Raw genomic sequence first — 14,222 nt, 5'->3', positions numbered from 1 at the left:
GATAATTTTGTAATAGAAAACAAAAAACCATGTTCATACATCTAGTTTAAACTTTGAGTAATGTTAAAAAAAATTATTCATGACAAATGTTAAAGCAGTAAGGAAGACTTTGTTCAAGATTATCACAGTAGGAAAGAGAGCTCAGGCTTAGTTCCAAATACAGCAGAGACAGTTGGGGATTTATAGTCAAGGAGCAGGGTGGGGGGAAATTACTAAGAAGAGACATCAAGGATAGGGGGAATTCTTGCTACACTGACCTAACAGAATTCGTGCTGAAAGCAGGCCAGGGTGATGAGACACCACCTGGGTGATGGCAGGGTATGAGGAATTTGACCAGATACGGAGGATGATCAGATGGAGAGTGTGGGGGACTCTCACTAAACTGGCTAGCAGGATTCTTGCTACAACTGGGCTCTTGAAGACAGTCCTCATAGAAAAAAGGGCTCAGAGAAGCCTGTCTAATGAAGGTTTGTTTGAGGAAAGAATCTTTACCAGTAAGTCACTTCACCTACACCATGAAAAATATGAAGGTGTTGAAAGTGATTGCAATAGTCCCTTCGTTTCTTCCTTCTTTAAAAAAAAAAAAAATTTACAGTTTTAGTAAAGTCTCACAAGGAACATTATCTAATGCTCTGTCTCTGAGTAGATTTAAACAGAGGCCTACATGTTTTACCCCTTACCCTGACTCCCAAAGACCTTTGTACATTGTTAATACTCACCTCATTCTTCCCAGATAGTTAGTTGTGTGTGCATATGTGTCTGTGTATGTTTGTTCTGCTCTCACTAGAGAGTCCCTTTAAGTCCCTGGAGCCCCTAAACAATGCTTTATTCATTATCACCAGTAGCCTCCCTTGTTCATGGTGAAGACTTAATAGCTTTGTATCTGGGAACACCTGCCTATTTTCACTTTACAGAATGGCTCCCTGATGGGCAGTAGAGATATTGTTTCAATACCACGTGTAGGGTTTTTGCTTCGTCTGCCATGTCTGGAAGCCTGTGCTTATATACCATAGCACTTAACCCATTAGAATGTACAATAATTGTCTGCTTATGTTTTAGGACCTCCCACTAGACTATGAGCTTCTTGAGGTCAAGACTCATATATTATTTTGCTCTATATCACCAGGATTTAGAGCAATGTCTGGCAGATGGTAGAAGCTCAACAAATGTCTGTGAATTAAGTTGAATTGAATTGAGTTAAACTAAATGTAATTAACGCCTATATTATTCAGGTCTTCTACTTCTTTCCCTCTGTTCTCCAGAAATAAAACAAAAGGGGAGGGGAATTGATTGATCGATTGATTGGATTTTCTGAAAGGAATTGGCTGGTGTGATTGTGGAAGCTGGTGAATTTGCACAGTAAGCTGGCAGGCTGGAAACTCAAGGAGGAGTTGATGTTGTAACTCGAGTCCAAAGGCAGTTTGCTGGCAAAAGGTCCTCTTTCTCAGGAGAAATCAGGCTTTCTTCTTTCTTAAGGCTTTCAACTGATTGTATGCGGCCCACCACATTATGGAGGGCAATCTGCTTTACTCCAAATCTACTAATTTGAATATTAATCTCATCCAAAAATACCTTCACAGCAACATGTAGACTGCTATTTGACCAAATATCAGGATATCATGGTCTTACAGGCCATCTTTGACTCATTTATATAACAATTCAATAGGTTAAAAATGGTATCTAAGTATAGTTATAATTTGTATTTTTCTTCTTATTATTATAAGTATTAGAGTATAAATGAAGCTGCTGTAACAAAGGGACCTAAAGTACAGTGGCTTAAATCAAATAGAAGTTAATTTCTCTGTCTCTTAACAGCTCAGAGGCAAATGATTAAGGGCTGACAGGGAAGCTTGGCTCCTGAGATCACCCAGAAACTCAGGTTCTTTCATGCTTACAGTGTGGTCCTCATCAGCAAAATGGAAGCCGGCTTGTGAACACTGTTGAAAAGAGAAGAAAATGTTGAAGGCAAATAGCTTCCTTAAAATATAATCTGGAAGATCCATACATAATTTCTACTTCTATCTCTCTGGCCAAAACTTAGTCACATGGCCACATTACCTGCAAGAAATGCCAGGAAAACTTGGGGTTCTAATACCAAACAGAGACAAATAAGTGGGACAATATGCAACCTCTGCTATAATGAGTGACATTGAGCATCCCTCATATGTTTAGGATCAATTTATACTTCATTTTCTCTAAGCAGTTCATCTCCTTTGCCTATTTTTCTTTTGGATAATTAGTCTTCTCCTATAAATGTATATAGTTTTTATTTATTAGAGAAATTAGTGCTTTGTCTGTGATGCTACATGCTTTTTTTGACCGTTAGACTCAAATTGTATTCTTTGTTATTTTTCAGTAATAATCAAATCTGTTACGTGAAATAAAAGTTGCTCTAAAGATCATATCTTTTCTCTTCAACAGATAACCCCAGCTATAACAAACTATGTAACTGACAAACTAGGGAAAAAGTTTGTAGAGCCTCCACCATTTGATTTGACAAAGAGTTACTTGGATTCAAATTGCACCATTCCCTTAATTTTTGTTCTATCTCCAGGAGCAGATCCTATGGCCAGTAAGTGCATACACTGTAAACTTTTAAGAAATTATAAATCTTGTTCAATACTCATTTCTTATATGATTATAAATCATTTAGTAAATCCAATATTTACAGAGAAATGTAACTAGAATTTTTCATGATAAAACAACTATACATAAGGCACTTTTTTATAATTTTAGAGTAAGTAGTGTGACTATTTTTTTGTGCCTCTCATAGGCCTGCTGAAATTTGCAAATGATAAATCTATGTCTGGAAATAAGTTTCAAGCTATTTCACTGGGACAGGGACAAGGACCAATTGCAGCAAAAATGATTAAAGCAGCAATAGAAGAAGGAACTTGGGTGTGCCTACAGAATTGCCACCTTGCAGTCTCCTGGATGCCCATGTTGGAAAAAATATGTGAAGATTTTACCTCTGAAACCTGTAACTCATCCTTTAGGCTTTGGCTGACAAGCTATCCATCTCCAAAAGTATGTTTATTTCCTTGTACAGTTCAGTACGTTTACTTAGCTATCTGTATATCTTGTTTGTTTTGTTTGTTTTGAGACGGAGTCTCACTCTGTCTCCCAGGCTGGAGTGCAGTGGCGCAATCTCGGCTCACCGCAACCTTTGCCTCCCAGGTTCAAGCGATTCTCCTGCCTTAGCCTCCCTAGTAGCTGGGATTATGCCACCATGTAGTAGCTCATGCCACTAGTAACGCATGCCACCATGCTTGGCTAATTTTTGTATTTTTAAGTAGAAACGGGGTTTTACCATGTCGGCCAGCCTGGTCTAGAACTCCTGACCATAGGTGATCCACCCGCCTCAGCCTCCCAAAGTGCTGGAATTTCAGGCGCGCACCACCATGCCTGGCCAGCTGTCTGCATATCTTAATCAAGCCTTAGATGCTTAACCTTAAGAGGTTTTTAAATATTTCTGGAGTCCTCCATTATGCCTGTTTTTTAAGCCACTTGTATATGCACTTTTAGAGCCTCCACTTGCTATCTTGTATGATGCTCTCCATTTATTTTGTCTTAGTTCCCAGTAACAATTCTACAGAATGGAGTAAAAATGACTAATGAACCTCCCACGGGTCTTCGGCTGAATCTCCTTCAATCGTATCTCACTGATCCAGTTTCTGATCCTGAGTTTTTCAAGGGATGCCGTGGGAAGGAACTGGTAATATTCATCTTTTGGAACTTTTAAAATGTGTTTTATAGTGATCAAATATGGAAGTGTAAAATTTTATTTAATAATGCTTTTATAAAATTTTTATTTAATGTTTTTAAAACTTTAAGCATTTCCTAACAAGACAAAAATTGTACTTATCTTGTTCACCATTTTATTCAATATAGTTTGTGTTCCACTTCCCACATAGTAGACATTGAAATAAATACTTGTTGAATGAATGAATCTTAGTTTGTAAGCCAAAGCCCAATAATGTTTTTGATTAGGACCCGAGAGTAGAAATCTATTTTCCCATTGTTTATTCTTTTTAAACAAGTGTGTGTGCTGGGCCCTCTCCTAGGTAGTGTAGATATAAAGCAATGAGAACAAAATAGACACACAAAGAAATCTGCCTTGATGGAACTTAAATTCTAGTAATAATGTTAAGCATGTTAATAGTGCTTTTCCATATATCCACCTAAAACAGTTTGTTTACAGTACTGGGGAGTTTAAGGATCCCAGTACAAAGTACTCATTTCCCTGCCTAAATTCTTACCAACTGAGAAACAGGGAAAAGTATAAATGTATGGTAACCAAAGCATAAGCTTAATTATTGATATAGGCTAGATTGGAAGATATAGCTTATATCTGTGAACAAATGGGTTTCATATTACAGAACCCTAAAATTAAGCAAATTTATCCACCCAGAAGAGTAAAGGAAAACCCAGGTCCCTGTAAGAAGCTCACTTCTAAGAAAGAAAAGACAGAAGCTGGGCCGAGCATATCTGGTTAATTTTCCCCAAATTTACCAGTCAGGTAGGTCACTCCCTTCTCCTGCAGCAAGTAAGTACAAGAATGGAGAAAAGTCCAGCGTGTTACGTTACTAACTGGGCACATGAAAGGAAACGTTACTGAGGGAAAATCATCCCCTGCCCTCACCCCAACATGTACTGTTTATCATATTTGCATGTTTAAGCTAGAAAAAATGATACTGAAGGTAAAATAGTAAATTCTTTGAAAGTCAGGTATTTTCCCTCTGCTTAATGATACTTTCTGTGTACCCTAGTTCTGCACCATACTTTTGTTTGCAAATCTTAGAACAAGAGAGGATATTTTGTGGTTTTATTGAGAAAGGAGCTTAGTAGAATGGAGAAGATAGTATGGTGTCTGATCCCCATCCAGAGTTTGAGCTCCTGCAATTAAAAGAGAGAGGGCAAGAGAGAAGAGAAACTTTGAAAGATTCTAAGCTCAAGCAGAGTTAGTCTGGGACTCAGATTATTCAAATAAAAATGGTGCTAAGTTAGAGAAGAAGCATTCTCATTCCCCGTGTATTACAACATTGAGCAAGCAACTAAGTATTGGGATTTGTTGGGATATCTGAAGTCAGTATCCTTGCCATGTATCATTATTTTTGTGATGAACAGTGGTAATAGATAAGGCTTCACCAAGCAACTTCTCTGGTAGTACAAACAAATGAAAGCTGGGGTAAGAGAAGTAAAAGAATGTAAATGCCCTGTGACGTAGGTTCTCAATATGCATCCAATTCTCCTAGAGGGCTTGTTCAAACACATCTTGCTGGGTCCCATCCCCAGAGTCTCTAATTCAGTGGATCTGGGGTGGGGCTTAAGAATTTATAGTTCTAACAAATTCCCTGGTGATGTTGATGTGACTGGTCCTGGAATCACACTTTGAAAACCATTGCCTTCCAGTTTCTGCAGGTGACTGGTTTGTAGACATATGTGAAATTCCACTGAGGCTTCCAGAAATAGCTGGAATGCCTTTTGATAAGGCTAATTTCTGACAATTAGGCCAGCAACAATTTGAACTATCATCATTTGGCCATTAAAAGTAAATATGATCTTTTAAATCACAGGTTGTTGATATCTTGGCATTTGAATTACCTAGCAATGATAAGACGTTCGTTGTCGGTCTATAGGTCTGTCACCTGTACTCACTTTATTCTCCTTAAGGGTAGGGATACATTTCTGTATCTTCACTTATTTATTCAGCAAATATTTATTGAGTACCTACTAGGTGCAAGGCATTCTTATAGGAACTGGTAATATGGCAATGAACATATAAATATATAAAAACATGTAAAAATTCCTATCTTTATGGAGCTGACATTTTAGTCAAAGGAAACCTATGGAAGGCAAGCTCAACTGTAATTCCCACAAACCTGGGGGACTTGTTAAAGCTACAGATGTCAGTGCCACACTTCTGGAATTCTGATTCACTAACTTTGAAGTAAGGCTCAAGAACAAGCATAAATATAGCATATCATATATACACCATGGCCAAGCGGGATTTATCCCCTGGGATGCTAAAATGATTCAACTTATAAAAATCAATTAATGTAATACACATTAACAGAAGAAGGATAAAAATCACATGATCATCTCACTAGATGCAGAAAAAGCATCCAACAAAATTCAATGCTTGTTTATAATATAAACTCTCAGCTGGGCATGGTGGCTCATCCCTGTAATCCCAGCACTTTGGGAGACTGAGGTAGGAGGATCACTTGAGATCAGGAGTTTGAGACCAGCCAAGCCAACATAGTGAAACCCTGTCTCTACTAAAAATACAAAAAAAAAAAAAAAAAAAAAAAAAAAATTAGCCGGGTGTGGTGGTGTGTGGCTATAATCCCAGTTACTCGGGAGGAGGCAGGAGAATTGCTTGAGCCCATGAGGTGGAGGGTGCAGTGAGCTGAGATCGTGCCACTGCACTCCAGCCTGAGCAACAGAGCATGACTCCATCTCAGGAAGAAACAAAACAAAACAAAACAAAAACAACTCTTAACAAATGAGGAATAGAAGAAGATTACCTCAACATAATAAAAGACAATATGAAAATACCACAACTTATACTCAACCATGGAAAAACTGAAAGTTTTTCCTGTAAGATCAGAAACAAGGCATGGAAGCCCACTCTTCCTACTTCTGTCTAGACTGGAAGTCCTAGACAGAACAATTAGGCAAGAAAAAGAAACAGGAGGTATCCAAATCAAAGCAGAAAAAGTAAAATTGTCCTTGTTTGCAGATGATGTGATCTTATACATATAGAAAACCACAAAACTCCACACAAGAAAAACCTGTTAGAGCTAATCAATGAATTCAGTAAAGTTGTAGGGTACAAAATCAACATATAAAAATTAGTTGCATTTCTGTACACCAACAACAAACTATATGAAATGGAAATTAGGAAAACAATCCCATTTATAATAGTACCAAAAACAATAAAATACTTAGGAATAAATTCAACTGAGGAGGTAAAAGATGTATACACTGAAAACTATAAAACATTGATGCAGTAAGTTAAAGTAAGACACAAACATGGAAAAATATCCCATGTTCATGGATTGGAAGACTTAATATTATTAAAATGCGCAAAGTAACCAAAGTGATCTACAGATTTAATTTAGCAATCCCTATCAAAATCCCAATGACTTGGTTTTTTTTACAGAAATAGAAAAAAAACTCTAAAATTCATATAGAACCACAAAAGATCTTAAATAGACAAATCAATGTTGAGAAAAAACAAAGCTAGAGGCATCATACTTCCTGATTTCAAAATATAATACAAAGCTACAGTGATTAAAACAATATGGTACAGGTTAAGTATTCCTTATCTGAATGCTTGGGATTTTTTTTAAAATTTTGGAATATTTGCATTGCACTTACCAGTTAACATTCCAAATACAAAAATACAAAACCTGAAATGCTCTAATGAGCATTTCCTTTGAGCATCATGTTGGTACTCAAAAACTTTTGGATTTTGGAGCATTTTGGATTTTTGGTTTTTGGGTTTAGGATGCTCAACCTGTACTAGCATAAAGTCAGACATACAGACCACTGGAAAAGAATAGAGAGCCCAGAAATCAATCTACACATATAAGGTCAACTGATCTTTGATACAGGTGCCAAGAATATACAATGGGAGAAGTATAGTCTCTTCAACAACTGGTATTGAGAAAACTGCATATCCACATGCAAAAGAATGAAATTTAACTCATATCTTACACTATACATAAAAATCAACTCAAAATGGATTAAAGACTTAAATGTAAGATTTGAAACTGTGAAACTTCTGGAAGAACACTTAGAAGGAAAGCTTCATAACATTGATCTTAGCAATAATTTCATAGATATCACACCAAAAGCACAGGCAACAAAAACAAAGTAGGATCAAATCAAACTAAAAAGCTTCTACAGAGCAAAGGAAATGATCAACAAAGTGAAAAGCCAACCTAAGGAATGGGAGAAATTATTTGCAAACCATATGTTAGATAAGGGATTAATTTCCAAAAAATATATGGAACACCTCAATAACAACAACAAAAAACAAAGAATAACCAGATTAAAAATGGGCTAAAGATTTGAATAGACATTTCTCCAAAGAAGACATACAAATGGCCAACAGATATATGAGAAAATGCTCAATGTCACTAGTCAGCAGGGAAATACAAATCAAAACCACACTGAGATATCATCTCACACCTTCTGGGATGGCTATTATCAAAAAACAAAAAACAACATGTATTAGCAAGGACAACATTGGAGCCTTCTTACACTGTTGGTGGTAATGCAAAGTGGTGCAGTCATTAACGAAAACAGTATGGAGACTCTCAAAAAATTAAAAACAGAACATATCCAGCAGTCTCACTTCTGAGTATCCAAAAAAAAATTGAAATCAGGATCTCTAAGAGATATTAGCAGGCCAATGTTCATTGCAGCACTATTCACAATAGCCAATATGTGGAAACATCCTAAATGCCCATTTGTAAAATATTATTCAGCCTTAGAAAAGAAGAAAACACTGCCATATATGACAACATGGATAAAACTTGAAGACATTATCCTAAGTGAACTAAGCCAGTCACAGAAAGAGAAATGCTGTATGATTCCACTTATATAAGGTATCAAAAATAGTCAAACTCATAGAATCAGAAGGTGGTTTCCCAGGGCTGTGGGAGGGGGAAATAGGGAGTTGCTTATTAATGAGAATAGTGTTTCAATTATGCAAGGTGAATAAATTCTGGAAATTCGCTGTACAACATTGTCCTTATAGTTAACAATACTATATTGTACACTTAAAAATTTAAGATGGTAGATTTCATGTTAAATGTTTTACCACAATAAAATGAAAATTACTAAAACATATATGATGTAAACAAACAAATTTGCATGTTCAACTAAGTTAGCAACCACTGTGCTCAACAGCCATGATAGTGTTATGAACTAAAGGAGGACAAAGAAAGGAAGGGAGGAAAGGGGCAAACATTTATTGACCATCAGCAGATTTCAGTTAGTTTAACTATATAAGCCTTGCAACAGTCCTCTAATATAGGTATCATTTTCACACACCTATTTGTTAAATAAGGAAACTGAAGCTCAAATGAATTAAATAAATTATTGAGGTCATTGAATTAGTCTGTTCTTACACTGCTATAAAGAAATACCGAGACTGGGTAATTTATAAAGGGAAGAGGTTTAATTGACTCACAATTCCACATGGCTGGAGAAGCCTAGGGAAACTTACAATCATGGTGGAAGGTGAAGGGGAAGCAAGCACCTTCTTCACAAGGCGGCAGGAGAGAGAACAGCAAAGGAAGAACTTCCAAATGCTTATAAAACCATCAGATCTCATGAGAACTCACTATCACAAGAACAGTATGGGGATGATCAAGTCACCTCCCTCCCTCAACAGGCAGGGATTACAGGTCCCTCCCTTGATAAATGGAGATTACAAATTGAGATGAGATTTAGGTGGGGACACAGAACCAAACGATATCAGTCATACAGCTCAGCCCATTGTTGGAGGTGGGATTTGGTACCCAGGACATCTCACTCTTTCCATTTGTGTGTGATTAACTCTGCTTGGCTGAATCGAAAAAAAGTTTCATGGAAGAAGTGATATTTGAAGTAGGAACAAGAAGTAAGTTTAATATGTACAACTATTATAACAAGGTTGTTGAAAGAGCAATAAGGACCTCATTTTGGCTAAACTGGTAGGAAGTAAGAATGGGAAGGAATATTGGGTCAAGACTGGAAGTCTTTACATGCCTTGCTAAGGAGTTTGAATAAGTCAACACAAAACAGCATCACATCATAGAAAACAAACTAAAATGTATACCCTCACTGATGGCAGGTCAGTGGTATCATCTTTAGGCAGAGAAGGCAGCATCCTACTGCCCCCTTGGCTTAATCAAAAACAAGCATAAAAAAAAAAGAAAGGCATTATTTTTAAAGAAATTATGTTTTAATGTTTAAAAGCTTTTTAAAGAATATCTGGTTTTTAAAATATCTAGATAACAGGACTGTGACAAACTACACTGATGTCCTTTGTCACAGCTCTTCAGTCCGTATCTAATTTCAGCCACAACTGTAGAAGATAGTTCTTTGTGAGTTCAGACTCTTCATAGGCTACAGCACCTTATCTCAAGTATGCATCTTTCTGTTTTCTTTCCTCAAGATTTCTCTGATGTAACAGGAGCCTTCTTGGCCTGTAGACACACAAGCATAGACCAAAAATGTGGAGAAATTATCAACTCCAGGGATAACCTTCAACTCTTCAGGGACCACTTGTCCCAGCAGAACTGAGTCCTCATCACGGCAACAACTTCCATAATTCTTCCTGATACTGACTTTTTCTCTTTCTCTGCCTTTCTTTCCCTACTCCTCTCCTGCTTCCTGGGATCACTTCTCACATACACCTACCTTCACCCTCGTCTTTCTCTCAAGGTCTACTTTTGGAGGAACCCAGTCTAAATAAAGTCCAAAGACAGAAACAAATGTGATCATTCAATTTTCCAAAACTTTAAGGATGGTTCCAGCCTTAAGAAAACCCACTATTTAAAAATATGTAGAAAATATATGTAAATTAGATATTTGTTCTTATTGCTAAAGTTTCTTCCCCTATGAAATGTTTCACCACAGCATTCATCTAGTATATTTAAAATATGCTTTGAAGTACTTACAACATTTCAAAAACATATCTACCCAGTAAAGCGTAGTGTACTTGCCTTCTAATATTAAAGAATAATGTCTACCACTGCATTGTATGAAAATAGCTGGATGGATTTTCACTGGATTTGGAGCTATGTTTGAAATGTTCTAAATTAAAATACATGCTGTGTATCATACTTGAAATTTACTTGGGGAGACCTTAAAGAGTTGGGCGACCATCCTCTGGAACACTGACACAGATTTTGTGAGAAGCCCACGCGACATGCATATCACATACGTGAGGATGCCACAAAAGCAGATGAAATAAACAATGGTTTCAAAAATGATTTTCAAATGGAAAGTTACAAAGTCATGAATGACATACTAGGATGTATTCATGTTATAATGGTTAATCACTCCCCTGAACTTAGTCTCAAGCATATGCCAGCAAGTTTACAGAATAACATTTAAGTATTGAAGTTGTAAATATCTACGAGTAATACCGAAGTATTATTAGTCAATGCTTTGGTAAAATGATACCATTTTTGCATTTTAACAAGGCTTAATATTACTATGGTTTGTCCAGCTTTGGAGATTTGAATTAAATCATAAGATGAATACTATTTATAGTAAGTATTATTTTAGATAGGATTTTTTTAAAATAGAAGTTTGTAGAGATACGTGATCACATAATCTTGTAATGAGAAAGATCATTTATTCCTCTCATTTTACTGATGGAATCTGACGAGAATTTTTTTCTTGTGTACTTTTTATATTAAAGGCCTGGGAGAAGTTACTGTTTGGAGTTTGTTTTTTTCATGCCCTTGTGCAAGAGAGAAAGAAATTTGGTCCTCTTGGTTGGAATATTCCATATGGATTTAATGAATCTGACTTGCGCATCAGTATCCGACAACTGCAGGTAAAACTAACAAGAAATTAACATTCATGAAGGATCACTGTTTATCAGGCCCTAGGCAAGTCTTTTGCTTGGAATAACTGATTCACTTCTCCCAGCATCACTAACAGGTGGGTAGATGGTAATAACTATGGCTTATGAAACACTATATCTATCTGGATTCTTCCTGCTGCAAGTAATGGGAAATCTGATTCAAACTGGCTTAAACCACAATGAAACTCATTACTCACATAATAAAGAGGTGCAGAAGAAGGACATGCTCTGGGTTTGGTTGATTCAGCAACATCACAGTGTTGTCATCGAGGACCCTGGTTCTTTGTATTTGTGCAGTGCCATCGTCAGTGTTGCCTTAACATATGTCCTCACTATACTTTCCTCCACTTGGTCAGTTCTACAGCTTAGCTCTATCAACAGAAACAGCTTGTATACTTTCAGCAGAAAAGTAATTTATTGAAAGGATATTGGGTAGCTCAAAGTATCACCAAGACAGCTGGAGAGCCAAGCTCAGAGAAGAGGCATCCAGAGTCAAATCCAAAATCACTCTGTGTCTGGTAAGGCAGCATCTCTACCCTTGTTGAATATTAGACCCCAGAGCTTGCATGGCTGCCACATAGACTCTAGTCTACTGCAGGCCTCTGCTGTCATGACCACATTCAAAGAGATTCTTTGGTGTTACTGATTTTTTTGTTTGTTTGTTTGTTTTTGAGATGGAGTCTCGCTCTGTTGCCCGGGCTAGAGTGCAGTGATGTAATCATAGCTCACTACAGCCTTGAACTCCTGGGCTCAAGCAATCCTCTTGCCTCAGCCTCTGGAGTAACTGGGACTACAGGCACAGGCCACCATTCCCAGATAAGTTTGTTTGGAGACAGAGTTTCACTCTGTCATCCAGGCTGGAGTGCAGTGGCATGATCTCTGCTTACTGCAACCTGCGCCTCCCAGTTCAAGTGATTCTTATGCTTCAGCCTCCCAAGTAGCTGGGACTACAGGTGTGTGCCACCATGCTCGGCTAATTTTTTGTATTTTTTAGTAGAAATGGGGTTATGCCATGTTGCCCAGGCTTGTCTCAAACTCCTGAGCTCAGGCAATCCACCCACCTCAGCCTCCCAAAGTGCTGAGATTACAGGCATGAGCCACTATGCCCAGCCCCTTGTAGGTGTTTTTTTTTGGGTTTTTTTTTTTTTTTTTTGACGTATTTTGTAGAGACAGGGTCTTGCTGCATTGCCCAGGCTTATCTCAAACTCCTGGTCTCAAGCGATCCTCCCACCTCGGCCTCCCAAAGTGCTGGGTTACAGGCATGAGCCACAATAGCTGTTCTTGCTTCTCTGTACCTTAATCCCCTACTTAGTTTAAGGTGGATGCATCTGAGTAGCCAAGCCCAGGTCACAGGCATAGGCTTCAGCTGTAAGAGAGCTTGGGAAAGTGAGTAGCTGGCCTTTCACACAAACACAGAATATTAATATTTTCCTGCTCTTTTGCTGTTCTGAGAGGCCTTTTTGAAATAGGACCTAATGAAGGGAAAAGAGAAGCATTGATAAAGTCTAATTAATTGGTGCTATTAGATTTCAGTCAGGTAGGTTTTTGTAAGGCTATAAGCATTTAATCACATTTATACCAACCTTTAAAATAAAAATTGTTAACACATAATTTGTATAGAAATAGTTGATATTTTATCAAGTCTTTAAAAAAATTTCAGGGCAGAAACCTTAACTGGAATAAAAATGTCCGTTTGAAAATCCTTGTAACAGTTGTTGAGATTGGTGCTTATGGAATTGTAACTGCATGATGAAAAGACATTGATTTTAAACATTGGTTTTTTAGACCAATTAGTTGGTACAGCCTAAGCTTGAAGAACATTTTGCCAAAACCATCATACTGCATATAATCAATCACCTTCTGGCCAAGCCCCAGCCTACAGCCTCTGATATCATCAACCTTTCTAGCCCCAACATTGGAAACTGCCAGCATTGGCTGGGTCTATGTTTCCTTTCTTCAGAAATTGGAAAGATGATTGAGGATTAATCCTTAAGCCATCTTCACCTGGTATGAGCAGGCTGCCTCTCTTCAAAAGGCAAATCAGAAAACTGATGGCTAAGTGGATACACAGCCGGAGAATGAGCTGTTGGTCTCCACTTCTTGCATATGCCACAAATTTAACATTAAATTCTCGTGAAGTCGCTTCCTTCAGTTTTGGGAGGGAAAGGACCCAGTTGAACACACCCTTCCCTTCCCCCAAAGAAGAGACAGGGAGAAACTTTCCTCTTTTTGCAAATAATTCATTTCCCAAAACAACGACCTTCCCTCTTTCTCAGTCCCCTTTCATGTCTCCTGACACTTCTCTTACTCTTCAAAACGTGGGCATCTTAAAGGATTAAGCCTTCTTTCAACTTGGTTCTAGAGAATTTAGAAATATTTTTTTCTCAACTGTGCATAATTTCTGCTATAATTCCTGCACTATTAAGTAAACTTCAGGGACAGGAAAAGCTCTCAACCCACAACTTATACCATCTCAATACACATACTATAAAAAAATTCCTGTATATTAGAAAAAGTATGGGATCTGGAACTGGAAGAAATAAATTCAGGCCTTCATATTACTTCACATTCACCAGACTGTTTCCTACTCCACAGAGTTATTGAGAGGTGAATAAGACAATAT

General features: G+C 37.5%; 1 protein-coding gene across 1 annotated transcript in view; it reads left to right on the top strand.

The window, feature by feature from the left end:
* Positions 1-14,222, top strand: part of DNAH12 (dynein axonemal heavy chain 12) — a 238,947-nt gene that overhangs the window by 208,563 nt on the left and 16,162 nt on the right. The window contains exons 63-66 of the mRNA XM_015446091.4: positions 2,422-2,572; positions 2,774-3,027; positions 3,575-3,715; positions 11,432-11,569. Of these exons, the coding sequence (XP_015301577.3) occupies positions 2,422-2,572; positions 2,774-3,027; positions 3,575-3,715; positions 11,432-11,569 (684 nt within the window). The remainder of the gene's footprint in view (positions 1-2,421; positions 2,573-2,773; positions 3,028-3,574; positions 3,716-11,431; positions 11,570-14,222) is intronic.

This window comes from Macaca fascicularis, chromosome 2, assembly GCF_037993035.2.
Source record: "Macaca fascicularis isolate 582-1 chromosome 2, T2T-MFA8v1.1".
Lineage (NCBI taxonomy): Eukaryota > Metazoa > Chordata > Mammalia > Primates > Cercopithecidae > Macaca > Macaca fascicularis.
This window is presented reverse-complemented; position numbering and strand designations above follow the sequence as displayed.